General features: G+C 35.9%; 1 protein-coding gene across 1 annotated transcript in view; it reads right to left on the reverse strand.

The window, feature by feature from the left end:
* Positions 1 to 358: 358 nt before the first annotated feature.
* LOC117425964 (chromodomain Y-like protein 2) overlaps positions 359 to 26234 on the reverse strand; it is a 35598-nt gene continuing 9722 nt past the window's right edge. The window contains exons 2-7 of the mRNA XM_034043309.3: positions 22472 to 23027; positions 15758 to 15975; positions 9845 to 10017; positions 7629 to 7839; positions 6635 to 6778; positions 359 to 5768 (exon numbers count right to left, since the gene is read on the reverse strand). Coding sequence (XP_033899200.3) covers positions 5610 to 5768; positions 6635 to 6778; positions 7629 to 7839; positions 9845 to 10017; positions 15758 to 15975; positions 22472 to 23027 — 1461 coding nt within the window. The 3' untranslated portion in view covers positions 359 to 5609. The remainder of the gene's footprint in view (positions 5769 to 6634; positions 6779 to 7628; positions 7840 to 9844; positions 10018 to 15757; positions 15976 to 22471; positions 23028 to 26234) is intronic.

Consider the following 26234-nt stretch of genomic DNA (forward strand, 5'->3'; position numbering starts at 1 on the left):
ACTGCAATCCTAGATTTCACACATATTGATCCTTTACTTTTGTTGACAGAGCAATTTAAACACAAAACTGTACACACGTGTATGGTGTTTTATTGAATGTTTATGTTATTGGTATTGAAACTGTGTTTGTTTTTTTGGTACTCTGCTTTATTACTTTTACCCTTTTTTGTAATAAGCCTTTGTAAAATTCCTGAAGAAAAAAAAAAAAAAAAAACAATTGTACATACTCCAAACTGCAGCATAACAAAAATGAACTGCAAAAATGGGTTTTCAAAATGGAAATGATTTTGTGTTTTTTTTTTTTTTTTTTTAAGCGACTAAAGTGCTATGGTGATTTAAAATTGGTGCAAATAATGTATTTTCAATTTTTTTTTTTTTTTTGGAAAATACCAGGGAATAAAGGTCAGTACATTTGAAAATGTATAGAAGCTGGTGTATTTCAATACATTTTTTAAGTTAATAATGGCACCAGTGCATACAGATACTGACCAGCACTTATTATTATTTAGGCTTGCAACTACATTCTGTCCTGATGTTATTCTTTAAAAGTTCTGTTACTATATTATGCACATATGTATTTGCATATGTTTGACTGAGACAAACTGTGATAAGATTATAACTTGATTGTAACTGGGGCTGTGCAAGTACTCTGCAGGTATTAAATGAAACCAAACAAACTTTCTACATGTATGTGTTTATTTTACAACAAGAAAAGCTGCCTTTCTCTCACCGTTACAACTGAATACCAATCAATGGCAATTCACTTCTGCCCTATGTGATTTAAAAGCCAATTGGAATCAAATTTCTCTTTTTCCCAGGGCACATAAATTTGTACTGCTGTACTGAAGCCATAAACTGACAATGAAAATACATCATGAAACTAGCAAATGCAACAGATTAGTCATGTACATGTGACCTTTCATAGCCCAACCTTAGGATCTGCCACGATGAACACTAGGATAAGAATTCCTCTGTCAAATCTAATCAGAGGTTAAATTATGCCCAGGACTACAATCCACAAAAATGACACATATTTAAAGAAACTAGCAAAGTGAAATCAAAATGATTTAATGTCAGAATGACAAAAGAAAGGTAAGTCAAATAAGTACAGATAGAATACGAGTGGTTTTAGTTTGAACACGACAGGTTCTATATTAAATCCCACTGTCAGATTGTTATTGACTGGTACTCAATAATTGTGCAAGCAAGGGCAACTGAGGGAGTGATTTGTTTTGTGTTGAGTAATTAACATGTTTTATTCCATTTAATTAAAAACATCTTGAAGGGAATTACCCTGAGAGAGTATCTGCACAGCCCTAACTATAATTTATTAAAACACAGGAATTATTCACAAAAACAACAGTACCTACACCATTTACTATGTACTATTTTTTATTGGTTGAATGCTCACAAAATCTAAAGAATGCAGCGATTTTGAATCTGTTTGGCTTGTCTCTGCTCTTGAATGTTTCTGCATGGCGCATTGTATTTGCAAAAGCAAAAATGAAAATCATTAGTCAGGCTTATTACAAAAAGGATGAGCTTTTCAAATGTCACAGCTCAACAGTAAAAATATCCTTCATTTTAAAAAACAATAAAATATAAACATTGTCTATGGATGTGAAAATGTATTGGCACAACAATACCTGCCTACCATGTAATAATCCATTTTAATAAAATAAAATAAAAATAATAATTGTGCAAGGGTCCTAACATTACCTACTACGGCAATACAAAAGGTCATATATTGAAAATATACTGTAATAACAGGCAACAGAAATATTTACATGCATACCTGCACAAAGAAAGCCTACCTTTTGATATCTACAACTGCAGAATAGCATTATTTTTTTAAAGATATACAAATCAATTTACACAAAATAATAATAAAAAAAAGCTTAACAACCAACCTACAATATTATTATTAAATGCTGTGTAAATTAATTAATGATACCCAGACTAATATATACATATATATTCTGCATCCATCAACACATGCAATTCGACATTATTTCCTCAAAAGCCTGCAATATGAATTAAGCAAGACAAATAGCCTTATGTCTGATAAATAAAAGTGCAGAGTGAAAAAAAATAAATCACTTTGGAGCAAAACACGTACAAAAATACACCTCAATGTCCAATAACTTCTATAATAAAAGTGCTACTAAAATAAACTTTTAACTTTTCATATATTTAGAAACTTCATTTAATAATAATTTATGCACCTATGTATTTAACGTAATCAACATTGAAGAATAGCACATGCAGGCATCAGAATGCAATGTTTATTATCAGCCTCTTGTTATATCTACATAGGTATTGTGTGTGACTTAAAGCTTGTGTACCAACACAAGCTTTACAACAAATACATCTAATCTAAATGCCATTCTAAAGCTGAACTCCCTATAAGGTTCACATAAAAAAAACAGCTTTTAGTTCCTTTAGAAATTTCAAGTAGATTTAAAAATCTTTCATTTAATCTTAATGTAATAATGTCAGCATTGACCGACAATAATACCGTTTCACAACCCCTTTGCTGTGGAGGACTTACTTTTTACTATATATCCCATAAACAAGAGGGAACAGGCAAGTACCGTCAAATGTCCACGTGGCATTATCTGTGCCTGTAGAATCCTAGTTCCAGCTCATTTTGGGGGACTTTCTGATTCCAAATCGAATCAAATCATATGGCCTGTTGAAATTGGCTGACCCCACATTCTTCATTACTTTGGGGGCCGGCAGAGTTGAAAAGTCACCCCACCAAGTTATTTATTTGGAATCAGAAAGTCCTTAAATCAAAATAATAATAACTTAAAATAAATATTTTGGGTTCATATCATACAACATCATTTCACAAAACTCTACACCAAGTTCAGGTGACATGACCGACATTTGTTTAACTTTCTTTTAAAAGTAAACCTAGGCAAGTCGTAACTATCTGTTTTTTTTTCTACCAGCATGGTCACCTTGTTCTGGCTTTTTTACTGCATATCTAAAGATATTCCTGATCAAATAAATAAGTCATTGCTTTTCTAATGCAAAGCAGTTGCTGTACTTTGATCCCCAGTTCATGAAATTCAAATGTGTAAGATAATAATATGTTCTTTAACCCCTGTCCTTTGCAATTTACATTTACTGCTAAGCAAAAACATATAATGCCAATTGGCAGGTCCCCAAAGAGTATCCTTCAAAATATATCAAAAAATAATAACAGTTTAACTACTGCAGCTTGACTGTACTTCTCAAATGTCCTGTTCCCCTCTAGTTACAGTTTCCACCATGACATGGAAAATAAAAAAAATATATTTTGTGGTACAAATATTGTACCGGACCCTTACAAACGTTTGTTGTAATACACCACGGCAAAAGCATAGTAAATAGAATAAAGCTCTGTTAAGCATATTGATAGCAAGGATATGTACGTATGGTAAATCAAGTTAAATGCATAGTGAAAGCGTGGTAGATCAGAATAATGACAATGCTAATTTACTCAATCTTATAAGGGGAGGAGACTGAGTGGATTGCATCCATGCTTCCCTGAAGCCAAAATAAATTCTGTAGGGCGATTGTTGCCTTGGTATTTAAAAACTATGGTTCTCAATAGTAAAACCAAGAAAGCTACAGTTTCCACAATTTGCACATTTTAGCATTGTTGCCAATAATATCATGGTCTACGATGGTGTTTAAAAAAGACAAAAAAACAACAAAAAACAGAGGTTCACAGGAATTGACTGCAATAAGAAGACTATGCCTGTGTGTGTTTAACTTTGGAGGAAGACTGAATTACTGTGCTAACTCAACATTACTGACCGACTGACAGAATTTAACCTAATGATTCTGCAGTCACAATTCTTACCAGTTTTGCAACAAGGTGCAAATCACCACTGACAATACTGAATCAAGCTGAAGCCTGTTTTATCTGGCAAGCAAACCACATTTTGGTCCATCAGACTTTAACCATAGCCACTGAGTGTCCAGTCTTCCTGCAAATAGTTTGGTCATGAAATCCTCAAATGCAAATCCATCAGTGTCCACATGAAGAAGCTTCTAAATTGATATTTCAAATTCCACTGTCCTCGCAGGATCAATCCATTTCTAGAGATGGACAACACTTTCCACATCTGTCTCACAAAGGTAGTCAGTTGCCAGTTTAAACCCCTCTACTTTTGGTATCTGTTGAGAATGTATTTTCCTTTTTGCCCATCACAGACTGCTCCTTAGTTATTCACTAATTCAACTGCAAATGTGGTTGTTTAAAGCATGTGATATTTTTCTCACACAAGGTCAGTGCTTCGTCCTGGATGTGGTTTCACTTTTCAGAAATGTCTTTATGGCCCAGGAGTTTGGTCAGTGTATGCATTGTGAAAAGACTCTGCTTCTTTGTCAGAACTGGACTAAGTTGCAACTCTGTTCAACAATAAAACAAAATGTAAAGATTTATAGTGTTCTTGGGAGTTTGTTGGTTGTTACTGTTGGTTGTTTGTTGGTTGTTGCACAAAGGGCAGGGGTGGCCAAAGTTGGCCCTTCCACTCCTGTTCTTTGTTCCAAACCTGTTCTAAATTGTTTAGTTGAACCAATCAAACCTCAATCCAGACCCTGAAGTAGTTAGTTTAATTGATCTGTTAAACCTGGAGTGGTATAGCCCTCCAGGACTGCGATTGGACATCCCTGACATGGGTGTTCAAATCCCCCAGAATCAGGCAGTGAGCCGTGCAATGGACTTCCAGCAGTTATCAGGGGAAAAAAAAGTAAAGCAAATGTTGTAAAGCCCTTCTACCTTTTATTTAAGGTATTAGCAGCATAGATGGGTTCGTTGACAGGAAAAAAAAAAAAAAAAAAAAAGTCAGGTAGAAAAATGTATGAACCTTGAAGAAGAATACAGTTCAAAACCCAAAGCAAAATTTTTTTAGGAGGTTATATGTCGTCGTTCTTCTTCTTTTTCAGCATGTCTGGATCATTTCTTTAAAGTTGCTAAGGTAGTTTGATTGGGAGCAAAAAACAGATGACCTTCCAATTTACACACAAGAATATAAGCTGTAGGTTCCTTCAGTTATGTTAAATATTCAATGGCTCATTCTGTTTTGCACAATTAAATAATATTAAGGAATGTCTCGACAAGATGCGTTAAGCGCAGGAGTTCATGAAGATTGTGAATCGATCCATATTTTGGTTTCCATAGACTTATGTGGTAGAAAAAAAAATATTTTTACAAAGAACCCAAAAAGACATTATGAAAATATGTTTTTTCCTTTTGCTGTCTGGGACCACTTCACAGCAAAGATTGTATAAATAAATAAAAAATACGTTATCTTCAAAAGGATTGCATTGTTGTCTTTCAAGTTTGCAGAGCTGGAATGTAATGGGAAAACTTTGCAGTCTACTTACAAATACAAATTGTTCCAGCATGATCGTCAGTTATCCATTCCACAACCTCCCTTGAAGTCTTATCCTGTATAGACCTGCAGCCACTCATAGTGGAAGATCTCATGAGGTCTGTCAATTAGATAATGTTGCTGGAATACCAGCAAGGGTGGCAGGGTTTTCTTTATGAACGGGAAGTGCTAGCTGTCAATAAATAATCCTCCCCTTTCCTCGTCTGTTTGCTTTCATTAGACTTCGTAGATTTTACCCTGCAAGTAACTGAATAGGGAATCGAGTCCTTTTGAGGAGCTCCACAGTTGCTTTAGCATCTGGCACTCTTTCTCATTGACCCCCTCCAGTGCAGATTTCAGGAAACTTCGCACCAGGTATTTGGATTCTTCCAGCACCTAAAAAACAAAAACAAAAAAAAAACTGCATAAACAAATAAAGTTGCTGAGATTTCCTATTGAAATCCAACTGCAATTGGTTAGATGGAGATGTTGCTCCAATTATTGCTATAACTGACACTACATTTTAGTTCCTTTTCAGGTACCCGATTCAACACAGCCAGTAATAGCAGGCTACTAACCTATTCCCCTTTCTTTGAAAAGCGGAACAGTCTGACAATAGTGATGGTTACTACAGAGTTTCAAAAAAATCAGTAACTACTTTGCATAAAGCTCACTTTAAACATCAGGTCATATCAAATAACAATAGATAAGTATAGATGTACCAGTACAGGTAAACAAGATTCTGTGTTTTGCTACAGCATGTTCTTATAACAACCAGGATGTACAACAAAGTTTTTGTGTGTGTGTGTGTGTGTGTGTGTGTGTGTGTGTGTGTGTTTGTGTTGCCATCACCGATACCTTTAGGATTCATTGAAACAGCTTTATATATTGTAATACACTAGTTACGGAAAAAATACTTTGGATGAGAAGTGGAAAGCAAATTGGAAGTCTTTCCATCTGATACTCCAGTATAGATATACAGCTGATCATTATTAAACAATGTTTCATGTCCACTGGGAGATTTCACTTATGACCCAAGCAGGATTTGAACCTAGCCTCCAGAGGAGAAAGGTCATAGAGGACACTGACATTGCCTGCTGCACGATCTTGCCCCCCCATAGCACAGTTTTATGCCATGAGGATTTTTTCAATGCCTAAATAGATGCTCAAGCAACCCTTCATAATGTACTGTACACTGCCTACTTCATTACACAGGCACCTGGGGTCACATTGGGATATCTGAAGAGTACTGAAGATCATACCACAGCACTGCAGGTAGCCATTTCCTTCACTCTGAGCATCACTTCCTGACTGAAGGTTGTTGGCCAGAAGACTTGGGATACTAGTCCTCTACTGCATGCCTCCTGAGCGGTTAGCTTCCTCCCACAGAACAACATCTCGTTTGCCTAAAAACAGAAAAGAAGATGGGGGGGAAAAATAAAACAGTTTCAGCAACCAGCCCTTTTGCACTTCCTAGTCCATACCTTCAATATTGCATGAACCCTTTCATCTTTGAGCAGATTGCTCTTGCGTCATACCAGACAGCGTCAGGTTCCATTAAAGATGCATAAGATAATCATGCAACGCCAACTAAGCATGGAAATGGAGGTCACCTTGGAGCTTGTTACATCAAAATCTTAAAATGTGAGACTTGAGTAACTTGTTGCATATAAGACACAGCCACATGTAACCATTATTTATTTTTATTTTTTTCAGGGATCCTTAAAGACTTTGGGCCAGCACTTACCAGGTATTTTCTATATAAAAAAACAAAACAAGCAAAAAAACACAACATGTGTACCATGTTTTAATGAAAGGAAATAAACATTTAAAACATGCTTTGCTTGTTATTACCGTGCACTGGTGATGCATATCCCTGTGCCTGGGATACAGAGGGGACCCCTGTATGTACACATTTCACACTTTAGAGTGCAGGCCCTATGTTTCAACATCTTTTCTTTCACATTACGCTTCTTGTTTTAATGTTTCTGGATTACTTTTGTTTTTGACCTAGGCGCTGACCAACGGCTAAATGAAAGTGACAGATTAATGGGAGGTGGATAAATGTGTGCTGACTGTACAAGGGAAAGTCATGTTTTAAAATAGACTATTTTAAACTAAATACAACAATAATAATAATAATAATAATAATAATAATAATAATAATAATAATAATAATCTTATAACGCCCTCTTGCTGATGGCTTAAAATGTTTCACTTTTGGCTTGGGAGTCATAAAAAAGCAATAACACTTACCAGTGCAACCCCCAGAATCTGAGGGAAGGTATAAGATGAGCAGCCTGCTGGGGTCAGCCTGATGGTAGCGCATGGTGTCTGAAACCAGGCCTTCTCGCTGGCCCACACAATATCACAGAGAGGCAGGATGGAAGCTCCTAACCCAAGAGCTGGTCCATTGATAGCTACCACAATAGGCTTCTTAAACTGAATAAAAGCTTTTACAAAGTCCCTGAAATAAAATTCAAGAATCTCTTTTAGTAATCCCCAAAAAGAGAAAAAAAAAAAAAAAAAAAATGTTCTTGTTTTGGAAGGCTTAACCAATTTGGTCCAGTATAATATAGAATAATTATATTTAATACTGTTTGGAATTAAAAACTTTTATTTTTTATTTTTTATTAATGTTCTAAAATGTTATTTACACTTCCTTCCATCTGAAACCATCTGATTCACAATTACTTCACAAATCACATTGAGGTCTACTGTCACTTGACTTGGTGTCTATTCACTGCTATCCCTACTAGAAACATGAATATTTTTTTAGATCTTTATATACAGTAGCTGAACACTTGATTCCATTTTTTTTGTACATGGAAGTGTTTTTATTCAGCTGTCACTTCTTTTATTTTACCAATGCTTTGTGGCAATTTTTTTACTTGTGTGAAAAGAAAATAAATCCTGTGATTTTAACATGACTAATATCTAGACACAATGCTTTAGTCATACTACTCCATAACCCTCTAAACGTTCAATTAAAAAGCACGGACAAAAAAAAAAAAACAACACTATAAAAATCAGAATTCAAATTGCATTCCCCAGTTAATCTCAATCTCTGCTACCATGCAGAGTTTCATGAAGAGCTATATTCATTTTATTGTGTTTTGCTTCTTCAACAAGGACAACAGGAAGAACAAGACAAGCAGATTTGTTTCTCTAAATATAGAAACAGGAAATAACATTTGGTTTTGCATGTGGGTTTTTTTGTGTTCCAGTAGAATGGAATTTCAATAAGTGGTGCAGTTGTGCTGATACCTTTGTTTTCCCATTGAGCTTGGTCCTGTAGGGTTATACCACTGTAGTTCTCCACCCATTATTTGGCAGAAATAACTACTGTCTCTTAAACATTTATATCAAATTGTACGCTGGGTCAGTGCCATGACTCTTAGATGTAAGTTAATCCCAGTTTCTTTACAGCATCACACTTTGACCTCAATCAATACAACCATATGACCTTTGTACTTATCTCACGCCTCAACACAGGTTAGAAGCAGATGTTCCATTTTATAAGGGATATTAAGAGTAAAAAAATAAATCTAAAATCATTCAATTTCAAATTCAAATCAACTTGAATGGTGTTTAGAATAGAGAAAACATCATCACTATCTATTTCATATTTGATACATTTTGGCTATAGGGCTCCTTTCCCAAAGGGCTATAGTTAACAATACCCTATTCATCTGTATTTCCTGAGGCTTCAACTGCATTGACAGCAGAGAGCAGCTTCTTTCCCACAATTGAGGTGGTCCCTGAACTTTTTAAAGAACAGGGATACAAAGCTGGAGCAAACATTCAATGAAGCCATTATCATGCAAAAGGAATAACTTTCTCCAATAGTAAATCCATCCTATTGTAATTCTCAATAAGCAAGAACTGTTTTTGATTAGTAAGCATTTGCATGGGCTGCATTTATACATATTCAAAACCATGATGTACCTAGGCCGTGTAGAAATACATACATGCTCAGAATTTGCATTATTCTAACATGTCTTTCAGAGAAAGGTCTATTGGTTTCCTCATGCCATTCACACGCTGTAACATTAGAAAGCCAAAAACAAATGGAGACATTGCCAGGCCTACAAGTGCTTTGTGAAAAATTTTTGTACTGCATTGTATTATACTTAAACTAAACTGCTGTTACTGTGAGAGTGTGAAGATTTGAAATCTATGAAGTCATCTACTATAAGATCATCACAGCTCTACTTGGAAATGTCAGTTAGCGGGTGAAATGAGGCGATTGGTTTGACAGCGGAAGAGGCTGATCTTCTCCTGATCGGTAAGTTGGTTGCAGTGATGAGGCAGCATTTTATTTGGGCATTTAAAATTGGGTGGAAAATGAGGAAAAAGACAAGAAGAATGGCATTCTCAATACTTACTTTAGCCAAGGCCCAACAGGAAAAAAGTCTAGCCCTGAAGATGCGAATGTGCATCTGTAATGGATGACCAACAATTTGAATTACCTTATGGATTCGGCGATCCTTGTGCTCTCCTTCCTCCTGTCGCTCGATAACCTGCCAATGAGGTATGAGTAATCCAAGCCACTGCAGAACACACTACCCACTGCGCTCAGAAGCAGCAGCTTGCTGTCATCTACTGAGGCGTTACCCAAAGCTCTCCTCACTTCTGTCATTATCTGCAACAAAAATAATAAAAGTGCATAAAAACTAGGTCAGAAAGCAAAGGGCTTGTGTAATTGCATGTTACTTTTACAGCCAAGGAAGTCCACTGTCTGCAATTGTGAACCATTCCCTAATAGAATGTACCATGACAAAGTTACATGTTTAAAATATCACATCTACTACTTGCTAATGTTAATTAACTCCACATCAACTTTTGGTTTGTGTAATCTTAATTTATAATTCACTGTGTGTGAGCAAGTACTTCTAAAGGATTAGAATTGTTTTTAGTGGCATATTTTAAAGATTGTGTAGTTTTTAGCAGAAGAATAATTCTGAAAAATATAAAAACGTTTGAACTTTTGATGAACTGAATAATACATATTAATACAGTTAAGTTAGAAAGCTTTTAGCAGTAATACTTAAATAATTAGCAGTAATACTTTACATTTTAGGTTCCTCCAAGTTTTAGACTGTTAAAATGAGTTTATTCCTCTCTTTGGTTTAAAAACACTGGGGCAATTTTTTGTTCGTATGGACCTGGTTGGGTGGTATAATGTATGTGCCACGCTGTTTTTTTAGTTCATATCAAAAGTTATCATTTTTAAATGTATTTTGATTAACAAATTAGGCTTCACTCATCTTTGTGGAAGCCATAATTGCAGTCTAAAAGTGCTGGTTTGCACTCAGGGGATCATTAACCTATGCATCAATAATGTATAGTCTAAACTCCCTGAGAATCCCTTAGCACCCTATTTACACTCATGGGTGCAAAATAAGTACAGGGCAAAACAGAGGCAGGGCAAAAGCCCTTTGCATCACCTTAATGCTAAGGATTAAAATCAGGCCCATATTGGTTTTCAGGGTGCATCATCTAGACAAAACACAGAACCCCAGGCTAAAGGATCCATTAATCTAAATTAAATAAGGCAGACAAAAAAAAATTCGAAATGAAAAACATCTGATTTTTATACTTTTGTTTGTTAAAAGGGTAAAGTCAACAATGCAATAACGTATCACTAAATGAGCAGAAGGTTCATTTCCAGTTCAGAGAATTAGTAAGAAACACATAAAACTGCAGAACAAATTGGTGCTAATAAAGCATGAAAGGCTCCATCTCTGGATATACAAGTAAAATAAAAGTTAGATATCTGACAGAATGTCCTTGACCAATTGTGTCAGCACATCAACATGTGCTAACACAATGGCACTGAATAGCCTGCAAAACTTGACTTCTGACAACTGTACACAAACACTGTCCAGCTATCACAATTTTATACTGCTAAAACATTGTTCCATAAATTTACCCTTTTACGCACCAAGCTTCATAACAAAGTAGACACGGAGCCCAATCCAATTCACTTTTAGCTATTTTAGTCAAATATATCATATCTATTAACCAAACAAAGTGAATTGGGTCTATAAATAAGCTGTCCAGTTTATATCTATTTTTCTAAAAGTATTTTCAGATGTAGTCATACGCGTATCCTTTTTACTCAAACCTTCATGTCATTCTGTCTCTTGTATTTTAAACAGTCATGCTCCAGCTATTACCTGTAGCAGCTGGAGGTTACTCATATCTGTAATCTGTGTAGTACGAGAAGTGGGCAAATCAATGTTCTTAATATCCCCCTACATTGTATTAATGACTGAATAACCTTCAGCTATTGCCTGTCATTTTTATGAAAACCATAATTCTGGTATAATAAAAGCATGATGAGTTTGAGACATATGACAGCAAGATGCCATGGAGGTTGTAAATGCTCCTTGTTTTAATGCTATGAGGATGACACACCACAATGAGCAATGCGAAGTCTGCATGCATTTCAAATACAGTGGCTCAGCAATGAGAGAAGACCACCTATTGTACGTGTGACTCACGGATTGTGCAAAACACTGTCAGCTGAATTGATATTAAAAAAAATAAAAAAGATTTGCATTAATACATAAGCACTACAACGTTAAGAAAAGAGTTTGTTGTTATATAATGATGTTCAGTATAGCTTTAATATCCTCATTAACATATATACCTTCCAGACATAAAACAGACCTTAAAGCTTGGTTCTGCAGAGACCCAAGACAGACATTAATCAGAATCTGAAGAGACACTGAACAGAAGCATAGCAGATGCTAAACAGACAAGACTTACTCTTACAATAAATATTTTAAAATGTTAAATAGAAGAAACACGTATTTCAAGAAATATGCAAACTGATTTGCCCGAGGCTTATATGCATAGCTTACATGCAGTTCCTGTCATTATCTTTTTGAAGGTTAAAAGCATTTATCATGCCAAATCCTGTTATTACTGTTTGCTTTTTAAAACACAATTGAAAGCATGCCCTGTAAGTTCCCACCACAGACAAACTTAAACCCCCGACAGCATTGCATGGCATTGTATTGTTTTATGGTAGGTGGGCAGACATTTCAATTATCATCTCCCTGTAATATACTAACCCCACATCATGTGAAAACTTGGAAATAACCTTTGGAAATGCCAAGATAATGAAATGAATATCAAAAAGTCCCAATTAAATAATGTCTCTCAGATCTTTCCACTGATGTAATCCAACACTTAAATGTATCATATTTGTAACATTTATTTATTTTTAACTGCAGTAGCATGTCATTACAAGACTGTTCTAAAGTACAGTGAAACCTCAATATTAAAGCGTCAGGAGATGATTAAAATTAGGCCTTCATAGAGCGGTGTTTTTACTACTGTGGGCACATATTCATTCTCCTGATGAATTTCTACTGTAGTATAGTTCTCTTGTGGATTAATGTCATATATATTTTTTCACTCATATTTGTGAACAATTACTGTAACGACCTAAAGTGTACGGCTGATCAACTACATTGTAATAAATAACAAATAAACACAGATACCGTACTACGTCTGGAATATGGCTGTTTTTCTTCAACATGTTTATGTTTTCATAACTTTATTATTCAAGTTGCTTTGCACAGCTTCCGTTTGGGCAGCAAATGTTCAGATCTAACAATGAATGAAAAGCCAAAACCTAACACACAATACACCGTGCCTGGGGTTCCAAAGTTTGTAAACCAAACATTACTGTTATTTACTACTGTACTATTTAAACCAAACTGAAAATGACAAAATGCAAATACAGTACTGTACAAAAAACAAACAAAGAAAATAAAACCCTTCTCCTGCAGGCTTCTCACCTTGCTGTCTCGTGGTTTACTTCCTTCTGTATAGAGAGATGTCTGCTGGACGATCTGATCTGCTAGGTACAACTTACTAAGTAACCTCAATAACGTAAACGTTGCTTCTGGAAACAACCCTAAAGACTCCAAATTACTTGATATGGCAGATAAAAGTATGCCTAGTGTGCATTCAGAGTAGGTGAAGACAGGGTTTCCCAGTCCTGGTCCTCGGGGACTCCTGTGTCTGCTGGTTTTCATTCCAACTGAGTTCTCAATTACTTAATTTAACCCTTAATTGAACTATTCAGCAGCTTAATTGTTTTCAGCTTTTAAACAGTTGGATATTTCAAGTTAACTCTTTCATAAGTAACTTGAAAATCGGCAAGCTGAGAACAATTAAAAAGGTCTAATTAAGCACATTATTAGTTCAATTAAGTGTCTGATTAAGTAATTGAGAACTCCGTTGAAATGAAAACCAGCAGACATAGGGGCCCCCAGGAGCAGGATTGGGAAACCCTGACCTAAAAGACATTCCCAGACCCGTAAAAGATTTCTAATTGTGAATTCAGAATCTGTTTAGATTAACCAGTCTGACTGTGACTGTCATCAAGGCTATACGTCCTCTTCTACCTCTTCAGTGCTTCAGGTAGTCACTTCCCATACAGATAAGCCACCTTTTCACTTGGGAATTAGGCAATTACCTTAGCGATACTACAGCATCGCACAGGTCGAACACTAATTAAGCTTTAACTGTAAGCAAATACAGTTGTCTATGTAACTAGCAATTAGAAAAAAAATGTAACATTGCAATAATCACAATTTTCTTAGACATGTTTGGAGAAAATTTTCCAATATGGTAAAAAGTTAACTTACAAAACATAATCATCAAATATTTAATAATTCTAAAAACTTTATTTGTTGGTTACTTTGAGTAAGTCATTTTTCTAACGTTCTACATTCTTTACTTAACTTTGTCTAAACCAATTTCACTACCTGTGCAGAAGGTATAATACAACCTAGTACTATTAGTATATTCACTAAAGTGTCTGAGTATGCTGTGAAAGGGAATAGCTTGTATTTGCAGTTAATGCCATTGAACATATTCTCTTTTCTTTTTAGACCAATTTTGCCCAAAACAGAGATGGAGAATTGACTTCAGATTAGGCAAGTTCCTTTGTAAGCACAGAATGCAACTGACAGCAACAAGAATGACAATTATAAAAGAGGGTTCGAATTGAAATTGTTTCGCGATTTAATTTATATTTAGTTGACTTTATGAAACAGCACTTACTTATACAACCTACATGTTTAAAGACTCACACTGCTTAATACGAACTTAGCAAATGTATACTTTATCCTAGTACACTATATATGTCTTTTGTGCTTCCTCTGTGAGATATGCATGTTTTTTTTAAGAGGCAATAGATGTAAGTGTTAAGCTATTACATTTATAGTACATTCTGCTTAAATCTCAGGAGCCTATAATGAATGAGATGTGGCATGAAAGAAAATATGGCATGTGTGCAAGCATTTACAGTACATATAGGAATGGAGAATTTGAATGCATTATGCCATGCCAATTTAATGTAAAGCTTACATTATGCTATAAAGTCCACACTTATTTCCTTAATTTTATAGATTTATAAAATTATAGAAATTACAGATTTTTTAAATATTAAAAGGTTAGTTAAACCAAACCAATACTTTAAGCGCAGTACAGAAACCCTGACAAGACGACACAGTTGGAAATGAAGTAGATAAACTTAGGACAGAGGAAAGGAGACACTTCTTCATAGACAGTGGTGATGGTATGGAACGGGCTGCATAGTCATGCTGCTGAGGCAAAATCACGTGGATCCTTTAAGACCGAACTTGACAAATTCTGAGGTCAATCTCATCTCGGAACCGGATGAGCTTAGATGGGCCGAATGGCCTCCTCTCGTTTGTAAAATTTCTTATGTTAAAAAATGACATAATATTTCAAACATAGGCAACAACAACATCTTTCTACCAAGTTTCATCCCAATTGGATGACTGAGTCTCAAGATATGGCTGAAAGTTTATGCCTCATTGTTAACTCATATCAGTGAAGTCAGTAACTATGCTAGAAGCCAACCCTACTGTAAAATTAATGTTGCAGTGTCTTGTATGCAAAAAAAAAAAAAAGACAAAATCAGGGCTGATTAACTGGTCTACTGTATTGAGGGGAGTACACTAGCAGTCTGATAATTAGTTATTTTTTCTAGACTACACTAGCAGTCTGACAATTAGAGTTATTTTTTCTACAGTTGTAGTCGTTAGCCTATTTTTCATAGACCTCGTCAGTGGTCGGCAGTGTTGAAAGCGTTAATATGGTAGTCTATCAAGAAAATACTGTGGATTGAATGCTTTGCTGTTTTTATGCAATAAAGTCCTTGCTTATTTACCTAAATGCTGTACCAGCATTTCTGTAATGTTTTGTTATGGTCAATTCTCTTCATAAAGAATGTGGACTTGTGTAAAACATATTTAAGGCAAACAGGAAAAAAAAAAAAAAAAAACAGTAACAAAACAGACCAACTGCCTGGACCCACCACAGAATCTTACCTCTGGGGTTAATGCATTATTGTCAGATGTTTGGCTTGATAGCAGTATATGTGTGAAACCTTCTTCTTTTCTAACCACTATGTCCCTGAACCGGCAGTTACTTTCATTTTGTCGAACATTGTATCTGAGTCGTTTGTCAAACACATAGTCTTTGTCTTCTACCAGTTTCCGTTTTACTGCACTGTGCAAACTAATTCCTCCGTTGGAAAGTGTGGACCCTGTTTGAAAGAGAAAAAAAAGACGACAAGTTGAGTACAATGTAGCTTTCATTGTGGAAACAAAACATTAGAGAACAGTAACTGTCACAAAAAGAAAACAATAACAGAGTCCCTTTCATGTGGATGCCATGGTGTAAGTGGGCTGTTGAAATGTTTTTAATAACCAACCAAGCGGCTTGTAATATATTAACAAAGCCATCAAGATTATCTATTAAGAACATATTCCAAGAGCAAGGAAAACACACAGTCACATTATCAAAAGGAAATTGTCCATAGAAACACAAGGTATTTAGAGTCGAGTCATTACCATGGGGAAGAACAATGTGATAATTAATAAATAATTGATTTATAATTAGACCAAGTCAATCTATTTGTATGGCATTGTGGCACCCCATACTATAGGTCAATGCCAACCTAGTAGGCCAACACTCACACTATTGTAGTCTTGAAATAACTTATTTTCTGATTTTTATTTTTTACCTTTGCTTTTATTTAAGCGGTTGTGATCCAATATTGAGTATTTTTTTCTCTACATCTGTCTGTGAGCTGCCTGCCAAGGACTGACTAGACCTCCTCGTTCCATTCAAATCATGTGACAAAATGGCCTTTCACCATAACAAAATAAAATACTTCTAAAACAAACCTACATTTTCATTTTAAACATGTAGTTTTTACAGTTGGCAGCAGAATTTTTTAATTCATGAGAGAAGTCAACTGTAATTCTTCCTTTCTTTTTATGTCATTTCACACAACATTTCAGAATATATTTGTGACACTCAGTCTGTTATAGGTGGTAGTTGTGTCTGAATGCTGAAAAAAAAAAAAGATTTATTCCATGTTAGAGCTGTACTAGAAGGTTTGAAAGTTCGTTCGCTAGCCAGGAATTCGAAGATTTAGTTTTTTAGCTATTGTTTTGTACCCATTGGAGAAAGCAATGGGTACAAAACAATAGTTAAAAAACTAAATATACCACTTGCCACTATTAGGGCAATAATTAAGAAGTTCAAAACCACTGGAACAGTGGTAAACTTGCCTGGTAGAGGACGCAAGAGTATCTTGCCCCCACGCACAGTGAGGCTGATGGTTCGGGAGGCAAAGGGAAATCCAAGGGCCACAGTTGGCGAATTACAGAACTTGGTTGCATCTTGGGGTCACCAAGTCTCCAAATCTACAATTAGACGCCACCTCCATGCCAATAGGCTATTTGGAAGGGTTGCCAGAAACAAGCCTTTATCGAGAGCAACCAACAAACGTAAGAGCCTGGAGTTTGCTAAACGGCATTGGCACTTTGATTGGAACCGGGTGCTATGGTCAGATGAGACGAAAATACAGCTCTTTGGCCACGCACACCAGCGGTGGGTTTGGCGTCGAAAGAAGGATGCGTGTGCAGAAAAGAACCTCATACATACTGTAAAATATGGTGGTGGATCTTTGATGTTATGGGGCTGTTTTGCTTCCACTGGTCCTGGGGCCCTTGTTAAGGTCAACGGCATCATGAACTCTACCCAGTACCAGGACATTTTAGCCAAAAACCTGGTTGCCTCTGCCAGGAGGCTGAAATTTGGCCGCAAGTGGATCTTCCAGCAAAACAATGACCCCAAGCACACATCAAAATCCACAAAGAAATGGTTAATTGACCACAAAATCAGCATTTTGCAATGACCATCTCAGTCTCCGGACTTGAACCCCATTGAAAACCTGTGATTTCAATTGAAGAGGGCAGTCCATAAGCGCAGACCGAAGGATATCAAGGATCTGGAAAGATTCTGTATGGAGGAATGGTCTAAGATCCCTCCCAATGTGTTCTCCAATCTCATTAAACATTATAGAAAAAGACTCTGTGCCATTATCCTTGCAAGGGGAGGGTGCACAAAGTACTGAAAACAAAGGTGTCAATAATTGTGACACTTCATTTCTTTTGGAAATAAATTTATAATTTGAGAAATGTGTAATTTTGGTTGATTCCCTTGAACCATTAATAAAGTCAAATGTATTCCACATGTTGGAAAATTACAATATAGCTCAGTACTGGTATTTTTTATTTTATATATTTTCTTTTTTGCTCATCTTTATCAAGGGTGCCAATAATTTTGGAGGTGACATATATATAGAGGTGCCACAATTTATAATGCACTCCCTTTTAAATGGAATTGGAGTGCTAAAATAAATGAAGAATTAATTTAAAACACTGTTGAGGCTTGGTTTATGAAATCCATTATTGGCAGTTGCAGGCATCATACCTTTGAAAAAACGCTTTGCAGAAATCTTGTGAGCTTTCATTACCATAAGCCACCCACATTAACTATAGAAAGGTGGTTCAACAAATATTTATGCAAGGTTGAGAAAAGGTTGCCAAAATGAGCTATGCGTTTCCTCTACTAGCAAGTAATTTTAAAAGCAAGATTAAGCACCTGATCAGGGGTGTAATGATACACTGAGACTGGTTCTTAAATTGGGAGCCAGGACTCCCTCAGGAAACGTTTCAAGGAGGTCACGAAATGCCACATCATTAGCAGACATACTATACATAATGGTTTACTGTATGTAGACTGGAAATGTCATATCAAATAAAATGTGAATGTGGAAATGTGAAACCATTTTGCTTTAGGTGACTTTGGCATAAGTAGAGTAGCTTAGGTACAGTACCTGAGGTTTAAAATGATTGGAGATAAGGCATGTGCAGAAATGTATGGAATGAATTATGGGAAACAATTAACCATGGTAACTTTGTAAAAGAGGGTGGTTAGGGGTTGGTTGCACTTGAATGGATTAACATCTGAAATTTCTATTGATAATTACGAAGATAACTAAAACAGACTATAGTCATGTATGTCCTGAGCCTACTATTATATAAATAGTGGGCATGGAGGCATACACAGATAGCGAAGCTCAGTCAATGCATTTTTTTGCACTAAAAAGTGACACAAACACAGCATATACCTTTTATGTTATGCATAATCATTTCAAAAGAATGCCAATATTAAATCTACCGATTACCTTATTTTGTTTCAAAGCATGTTGTGTTTGGATTATATGGCAATATTATATAAAAAGAAGCTAAGTGAAGTACGATAGTTAAATTAGTCAAGATTTGTGAGATTAATTAAAATGTTTTGCTTTTTGTTAACAGTAATGAATAACCATAGTTCAGATAGAAATGACTTCTGTTAAAATATAGTATTTTTTTATCATTATTACAATGTTAAAGGGACATCCGATGCAGACGCACGCATATTATTTTCAGTTGTTAAAAACTCAAGTCCTTTGTATTTCTTTTTTTTATAATCGAAGTGTTCTAATTTGAATGTAAGTTGTCCCTTTTTGTTTAACTATTATGCACAACAGTGTTTTTAGTTATTGGATCTTCTGTTAAAAAAAAACAAAAAAAAAAAAACGAATGTTTGTTCTTTATTTTAAAAAATAAAACGTCAATGCATCGATTACCATTGATAAATGCCTATACGATAATCGAATAAAAAATTAGGTTGCCGATTGCACCACTAATGCTAGTATTTAAAATGTCTTTCTCGCAAACATTTCGTGTTTTACAGTATGCGTCTTGTGGCTCTCGGCCATATGAAAATGTGCCCATGGGTAAGAATAAGAAAGATTTCGACCATCACACAGGAAATATTGACCTATTTTTCCACTGTGCAAATTGCAGACAAATTGCCTGCTCCGTAGCAAATGTAAGATGTGGGCAGTTTGCCCAAAAAAGTATAACATATGTGATTTTTATCCTAGAACAAAGAAGAATTAGAAGGACATTGTAAAAGTAGCTGATAAAGTTAACCCTTAACAATACTTTAAGCATAGCACTGAAACCAGGACCAAAGGACATAGGAATTAAGTGGAGACATACACAGGACAAGCGTAAGATACACAGAGTGGTGAGGTTATGGAAAGGGAAACCTAGACATGTTGTTGATGTTAAATCATTGGGATCCTTTAAGACCCAACTTGACAAAGTTTTGAGATCAATGAACCAAATGGCCTCCTCTTATTCATAAATTCCTTATGCATGGCCATGGCCCCAAGGTATTATTTTTCTGTTCCAGAACAAAAAAGTATTCCGTGGGGTCTTGATAAAATTGAACTCACGATTGACAACTCGAATCATCCTGCCTTGTATATTCATCGCTTTTGATTGGTTGATTGTGCATTATTTATGCTCTTTTGACATATGGGTTTCGATTAATATAAATCTACATGATGGAGCTAGATTGTAAAGCTCATTATTTAATTAATTAAAACCATTTAGGAAGACAGGCCTACAGAGATGAAATCATCTAATTTCTAGCGGTATCCTGGTGGCGACATCTTCAGATACAACTCCCACATGCAAACACACATTTTGTACAATTATCCTATATCAAGTACATCACTTCAACTGAATAATCATTTGACAGTGTGCAACACACGTGACAGTCAGCCACTTCATTGGTGGAGAGCTACTGCATATCACTCAGCTGGGTTGTTGTTTGGTTGAATCTTCAAGGCTGTTTGTTTGAAATTTCTGACTGCATTACATAACAAGTAACCAGCATGCATTTAAAGTCAGTGTTGAAGAATATGCTATTCACTTTCCTTTGGTTATGAACATAACACATGGGAACTGTGTGTATATACAGCGGAAAAGATCAAGAGTTAATCTGATTATAGTCAATTATTATCCTATACATTGCCCGTTCTATCAAACCCATTGTGAAAAAGCCTGTTAGTAAAAGAGTTGAGCTGGAACTAATGAAACAAAATCTTCAGATTATCTACAAATGGAAATGAGAGAGCATCTTAATTGTGAGCTGGTCTTTATGAAGCTGGTCACTAGCAGAGACTTTACAGTAAAATGTGTTGATTTGTAATTCACTACGTATATCCTTTGGGATTATAAAAGCAATACACTATTATATTTACATTAGATTCTTGACAGCAGTTTTGACTCTGCGATTAATAAAATGTTTAATCTGCTCATTATAAATCATGAAAGAATGGCTTTTCATATCCTTTGAACACTGAAATTAAAAGAATATAAGCAAAACTCATTATAAAAAGCTGATGTATGGCATGCTCTTTTGCAATATAATAGCATATTTTTTCACAGTTGAGAGATATATAAAGAACCCGTGACATTATTGTGTTTTGGCTATTTAATGTAATTAAATTAAACACACATTTTACCAAACTACTGTGTGTTTAATCAAATAAAATTTAGATCCACAGTGTTTCTAACAGCAATTCAAATTTCACTGCTTCTTAGATAAGCATCCTTAATGAACATCACATACTTTAAATGGTTTTAGAATGCTACAGGTACTGTTCTGGTCTTAATTATGCGCCAAACACCAAATTGAAGTCCAGAATAAAATATTCAGAGTTCTTCATTTTTGTATTTTTATTACTGGAAACTAAGGTACTGACAAGGAATGCAATTGACTGTAGGCCTGAAATTGCCCAATCAAGTAGTGTACTTGCAAACTACTGTATTTTTGAGCTCTTCCGAGTTACTTCTGAGTTAATTGTTCATCACTTTGTAACTGCTAAATCTAATCCCTTTTTGTTTTTCTTTGGATCAGACATTTGTTGGAAATATGGTAGAAATTGGGGCTACAATCATTTGCCTGTCAATTACCAGTAAACTTTGAAAAAAAGGCGTAAGCAACCCCTAAAAACAAAAGAAGAACTATGAATTGACCAGAGAAATAAGTGCTCAGATAACAGCTCTTACAAAGAAGTAGATGTAGTCAAAGCAATATATATATATATATATATATATATATATATAAAATACCGGATTAAAAATACTGTATTACAGTGAAATATGCCCTACCTTACCATCCATACTGTGGCTGCCTGGTAATGTAATTTTGTCCTTGCTCAATAAATATCTTGGTATCTATGAATAGATAATTGTCTCCTTTTCAAATATATGCAGAACGTTTTAATTTGCAAGCTATCTCACAAGTGCATAGAAGCATTCTGGCAGTGCAAGTCAAAGTGAATTAAATGAGCTGTCCTTTCCAAGCTACAGAGACCAATAATGGAGTGAAAAAACACAACATCTTGAACACTGGTATCTACAGCTTGGAAAAATTAATGGAGAATTCTGTATACTGTTCAGTACTCTAAACTCAATTAAATATAGCAACTGCACAGCTTTTGCCATCAGATTAGATCCAAAAGACATAAGTGACCTACAGTATACACATCAAAGCTGGACTAAGAAGCAGCAGGTGCAGTATATCCTTCATCTTCCATCAGATTTTTGAATGAAACCGACAGCTTTACATTGTCTTCAGCAAGACTGTACATTAACTAGAGTATATTAAACTGCTCTGTTAAATTACTAAGTGTGCCAAATTGACAAAAAAGCATGATCTATGGACAAAGCATTTTTTGGAAGCTACTGCAGAAAGAGAAGATTTCACTGCCCTGTGGAAAGAATGCAGCTCACATAGCAAAAGACAAATAAACATAAAACAATAAAATAATGACGTACCAATTCCATTCATAAGCGGGGAGTCATTAACTTCCAAGTCGTCCACCAGTTCATGTTCTCCATCGTTTGCTAATTTTTGTTCCCGGGCTGTATCTCTATAGTGTAAGGAGTCTTTGTCCAGACTAGTGTCTCCATTTTGTATTCCATTGTGTGGCTTCCTCATGGGCATGATCTGCAGTCCACTGGGGGTGGTCCTATATGTCACAGTCTTCGTAGCTCTGTCAAGTGCGTGTTTACCACCATAACACCGTTTTTGCTTTTGGGAGCCCATCGTGTTAGTCCTTTTCTTTTTGTGGGTTGCCACTTTGCCTCTGACAGCCTCAGAAGAGACCGCTCGCCCTTCCCTGAGAAACCGGGGACCCCCAACCTGCTTGCCTGGCTTGGCGCGCTTGTCCTTGGGAATGGGAAGTCCATTAAAATCATCAATGAACTCTTCACAGTGTTGGAGGTGATGCTCAGGTTCCCACGTGTCCTCATTGCTCCCGTAGCCTTTCCACCGGATAAGATACTCCCATTTTCCCTTTTTGTTCTTTCTCTTATCTACAATTTTTTCAACCTAGATAGCAAAAGGAAAACAAAAAAGGATAAGAATATTGGTTTATTGGCCATGAAAATATCTCAACAGGGTTCCAAGATTAACCCTAACTGCCTATCTGGATGGATTAAAAGGTTCAGATCTACTCAACACATCATTTTTCTGAAGAACATATTTCACATTCTGAAACCTTGTACCTTGTTTTTTTATTCCAATAATAAAGTAGGACATGAAGGCTGCGTAGACTCCAATTACTGCCACGACAGTGGCGTCACAATCTTCCTGACACTACATTTGAGTTGCCTTTCAGTTACCTGGTTCAAAACATCCAGTAATAGTAGGCTACTAACCATTTTCTCTTCTTTGTGTACACAGTATGATGATAGTGATGGTTGCTACAGGGTTTGAACAAATCAGTAACTGCGTTGCAAAAAGCATACTATAAACATCCAATTATATCAAATAACAATAAATGAAATAAACAGGTAACAGTACAATTAAATAAGGTTCTGTGTTTTTTTTTTGTAGCATTTATCATATAGCAAATAAGATGTTTTTGGTGTGTGTGCTCGCTATCACCTATACCTTTAGGATTATTTGAAGCATATATATCTATCATATTGTAAAATATATGGAATTTAAACATTGACCTTGCATTGTAACCCTGTAATGTCCTGTAGCACCTGATGTTAAAAGTTAAAAAAACTAAAAATATTTATAGTGTATGCACATCATGGGTGTGATCCCATGTGTCAAGTCTGCAAGGTGATTCAACTGTTTTGGAGGGACACATAGCCATTATTTGATGATTACCACCTATATGTCATGTTGGGAAGTTGGATTGGAAATCTGCAACTGTTCCACAGAATGGTCCAGAGAAATCTGTGCTTTGGTGTACATGGGTATGCTTTTCTCCTGATGAACTTCATCAGCTCTTGCAGTGATGCACTAGTTTTTAAAAGAACATTGTGCGTGCACTGAAGTAGATCAATGGATGACAACCTAACATCTAACTGGAACGACAAGGGATCTGTTTGAGGGTACATTCAGTACAACAGCTCAAAGAAGCTACTCTCCAAACTATGAAAATGTATAACGTCTTTCAACATTGTTCTTGCAACCTAAAGTGAAAGTGATCATGCAAGAGAAAACCTAGAACAAGTAATCACACAGCATTGTATAAAGATAAAGTTACAATGCCTGCTTTGTATAATGAGGTGTCTACAAAATGGACAAAGGATGCAGAAATTCTTGGGAAACTTCTGAAGAACAAGCCTTTGGCAGAGTTATAGCAAGATTTGCAAGAACTGCTTAGAGGCAACTGACAACCCGTGTTACAGTAATATACAGCGGGGCTATCGTACAATAATGAAAAATGGCATGACAGTAGATAATGGGGTAGACACTCCTTAGTTGTCAGATTTTGGAACCTGTATAAAGAACCACTGAATGAAGCAGGATAATTGCTGATTGACTATGTTGGCCAGGTCTAATGGTTAATGATTATACACAGGGGTTCACATAACTGCTACGCAGATACGCATGCACACCAATAAAACAAAATTCATACTACCATATTGATTTTAAGACGCAAATGCTTAACGTCAGTACATTTTTAACAGGAAAGCATTTTTCATATAGACAGCGAGGGTGCTCACGCTTGCAAGGTCAAGCATATTATCTGGCTGTGGCCCATACCTGCCTACCTCCCGATTTTCTATTGAGTCTCAAGGTCTCTGGGATCTATCAACGATCTCAGTGTAACTGAGCTTATTATCGCAGACCATAATTAAATACAAGTCTCCATATTTCACTTAAGGCCAGAGGGTTCCAATTCACTAAAAAGTCCATCTTTGCTAGCGCCATCATTGGCTGCTTCAAGGTTTTATAAAAAAAAAAAAAAATTGAGAGCAATAGATGTAAGCACTCCAGTTCATAACATCGATCATTTTCTTTTAATGGACACTTGAAACAGCAGGGAGGGATCTCGATTTAGCTGTCCATTCAGGGAAGAGGGATGTAGTTACAGGGAGTGGCGTTGTGGAAGCTCACTGAGGTTTCACTTCCTAAACTGGGCGCAGATGAGAGGAGGTGTCGAGCCATTACATTTAAGCAGGAGTTTAAAAAAAACATTTACTTAAGCATTTTACATAAAATAATATTTTGTTTCCCTCAGTAATATCCTTCTATAAATACTGTTGTGCCATCAAGATACCCAGTGTTTTGTTTTTTGCTTTTGAATCCCCCCGGCTGAAATTTGGTGGTAGGCTATTGAAATTAACAGAAAATGTGTGGTGATCTGTTAAAAATTGTAATAACCAACAATCTGGACTCCTACTTAAGCATTCAGAAACTGTTGTTGGCAGTGCTGCTTGAGCGTGGGTTTCCACAGGTCAGCATTTAAAAAAACAAACATCGATCCCATCTAGTATCAGCCTCATGCCTTTCTGCCCTGATGCATATTCATATGTGTAAGACGACCACTGAAACCTTTGATCCTGAACAGGGGTGCAAATCATTTTTTGAAAATTGGTGATAAACTGTTTTCAATGTTTAGCACCAGACAGCCTACTGGTGCTAAATTATTAAATATCACCGTCATCAAGCCCCCCTTACAACGACACAAACCTTCTCTCCTGTGTATGTGGATGGGGGGGGGGGGGGTGGTCATTTGAGTAGTTCAGACCCAATGAGAAACTATCATCATCATCATCTATGGTTGCTAACAAATAAAAAAAAAAAATCTAATAAATTAAACATGTCTACTAGCGTCAGAATTTAATATGATGTACCCTGATGCTAGAATCTAGCTCCAAATTTGCACCCCTGATCCTTGACATCACAATTGTTTGAACTGTCAGAGGAGGAGGTGGAGCTAGACAGCGACTTGGATAATGGACCCTAATTTTGGTGAGTACTCACGGGAGAACCTAATGATAAAAGTTATGTGAACCCCTGATCATACACATATACTGTATATACTAGTGTACTACTCATAAAAATGGAACTAACTGTTAAAGCTTTTCATGTGAACCATGATGTTTTTATTTTCAGCAGCAAATTTCATTCCTTCAGTTCTTTTCTATCATATTCCCTGCATTTCCCAAAGATTGTAACAGATACAGCAGGTACTCTGTTGGTGCCGAAAACAACAGAAACAGTGCCATTAATCATAGCCTGTTTTGTAACTGATCACCACCTTCTGTTAACCCACCATAAAAAGCATTA

The sequence above is a fragment of the Acipenser ruthenus genome, chromosome 20 (genome assembly GCF_902713425.1).
Source record: "Acipenser ruthenus chromosome 20, fAciRut3.2 maternal haplotype, whole genome shotgun sequence".
Lineage (NCBI taxonomy): Eukaryota > Metazoa > Chordata > Actinopteri > Acipenseriformes > Acipenseridae > Acipenser > Acipenser ruthenus.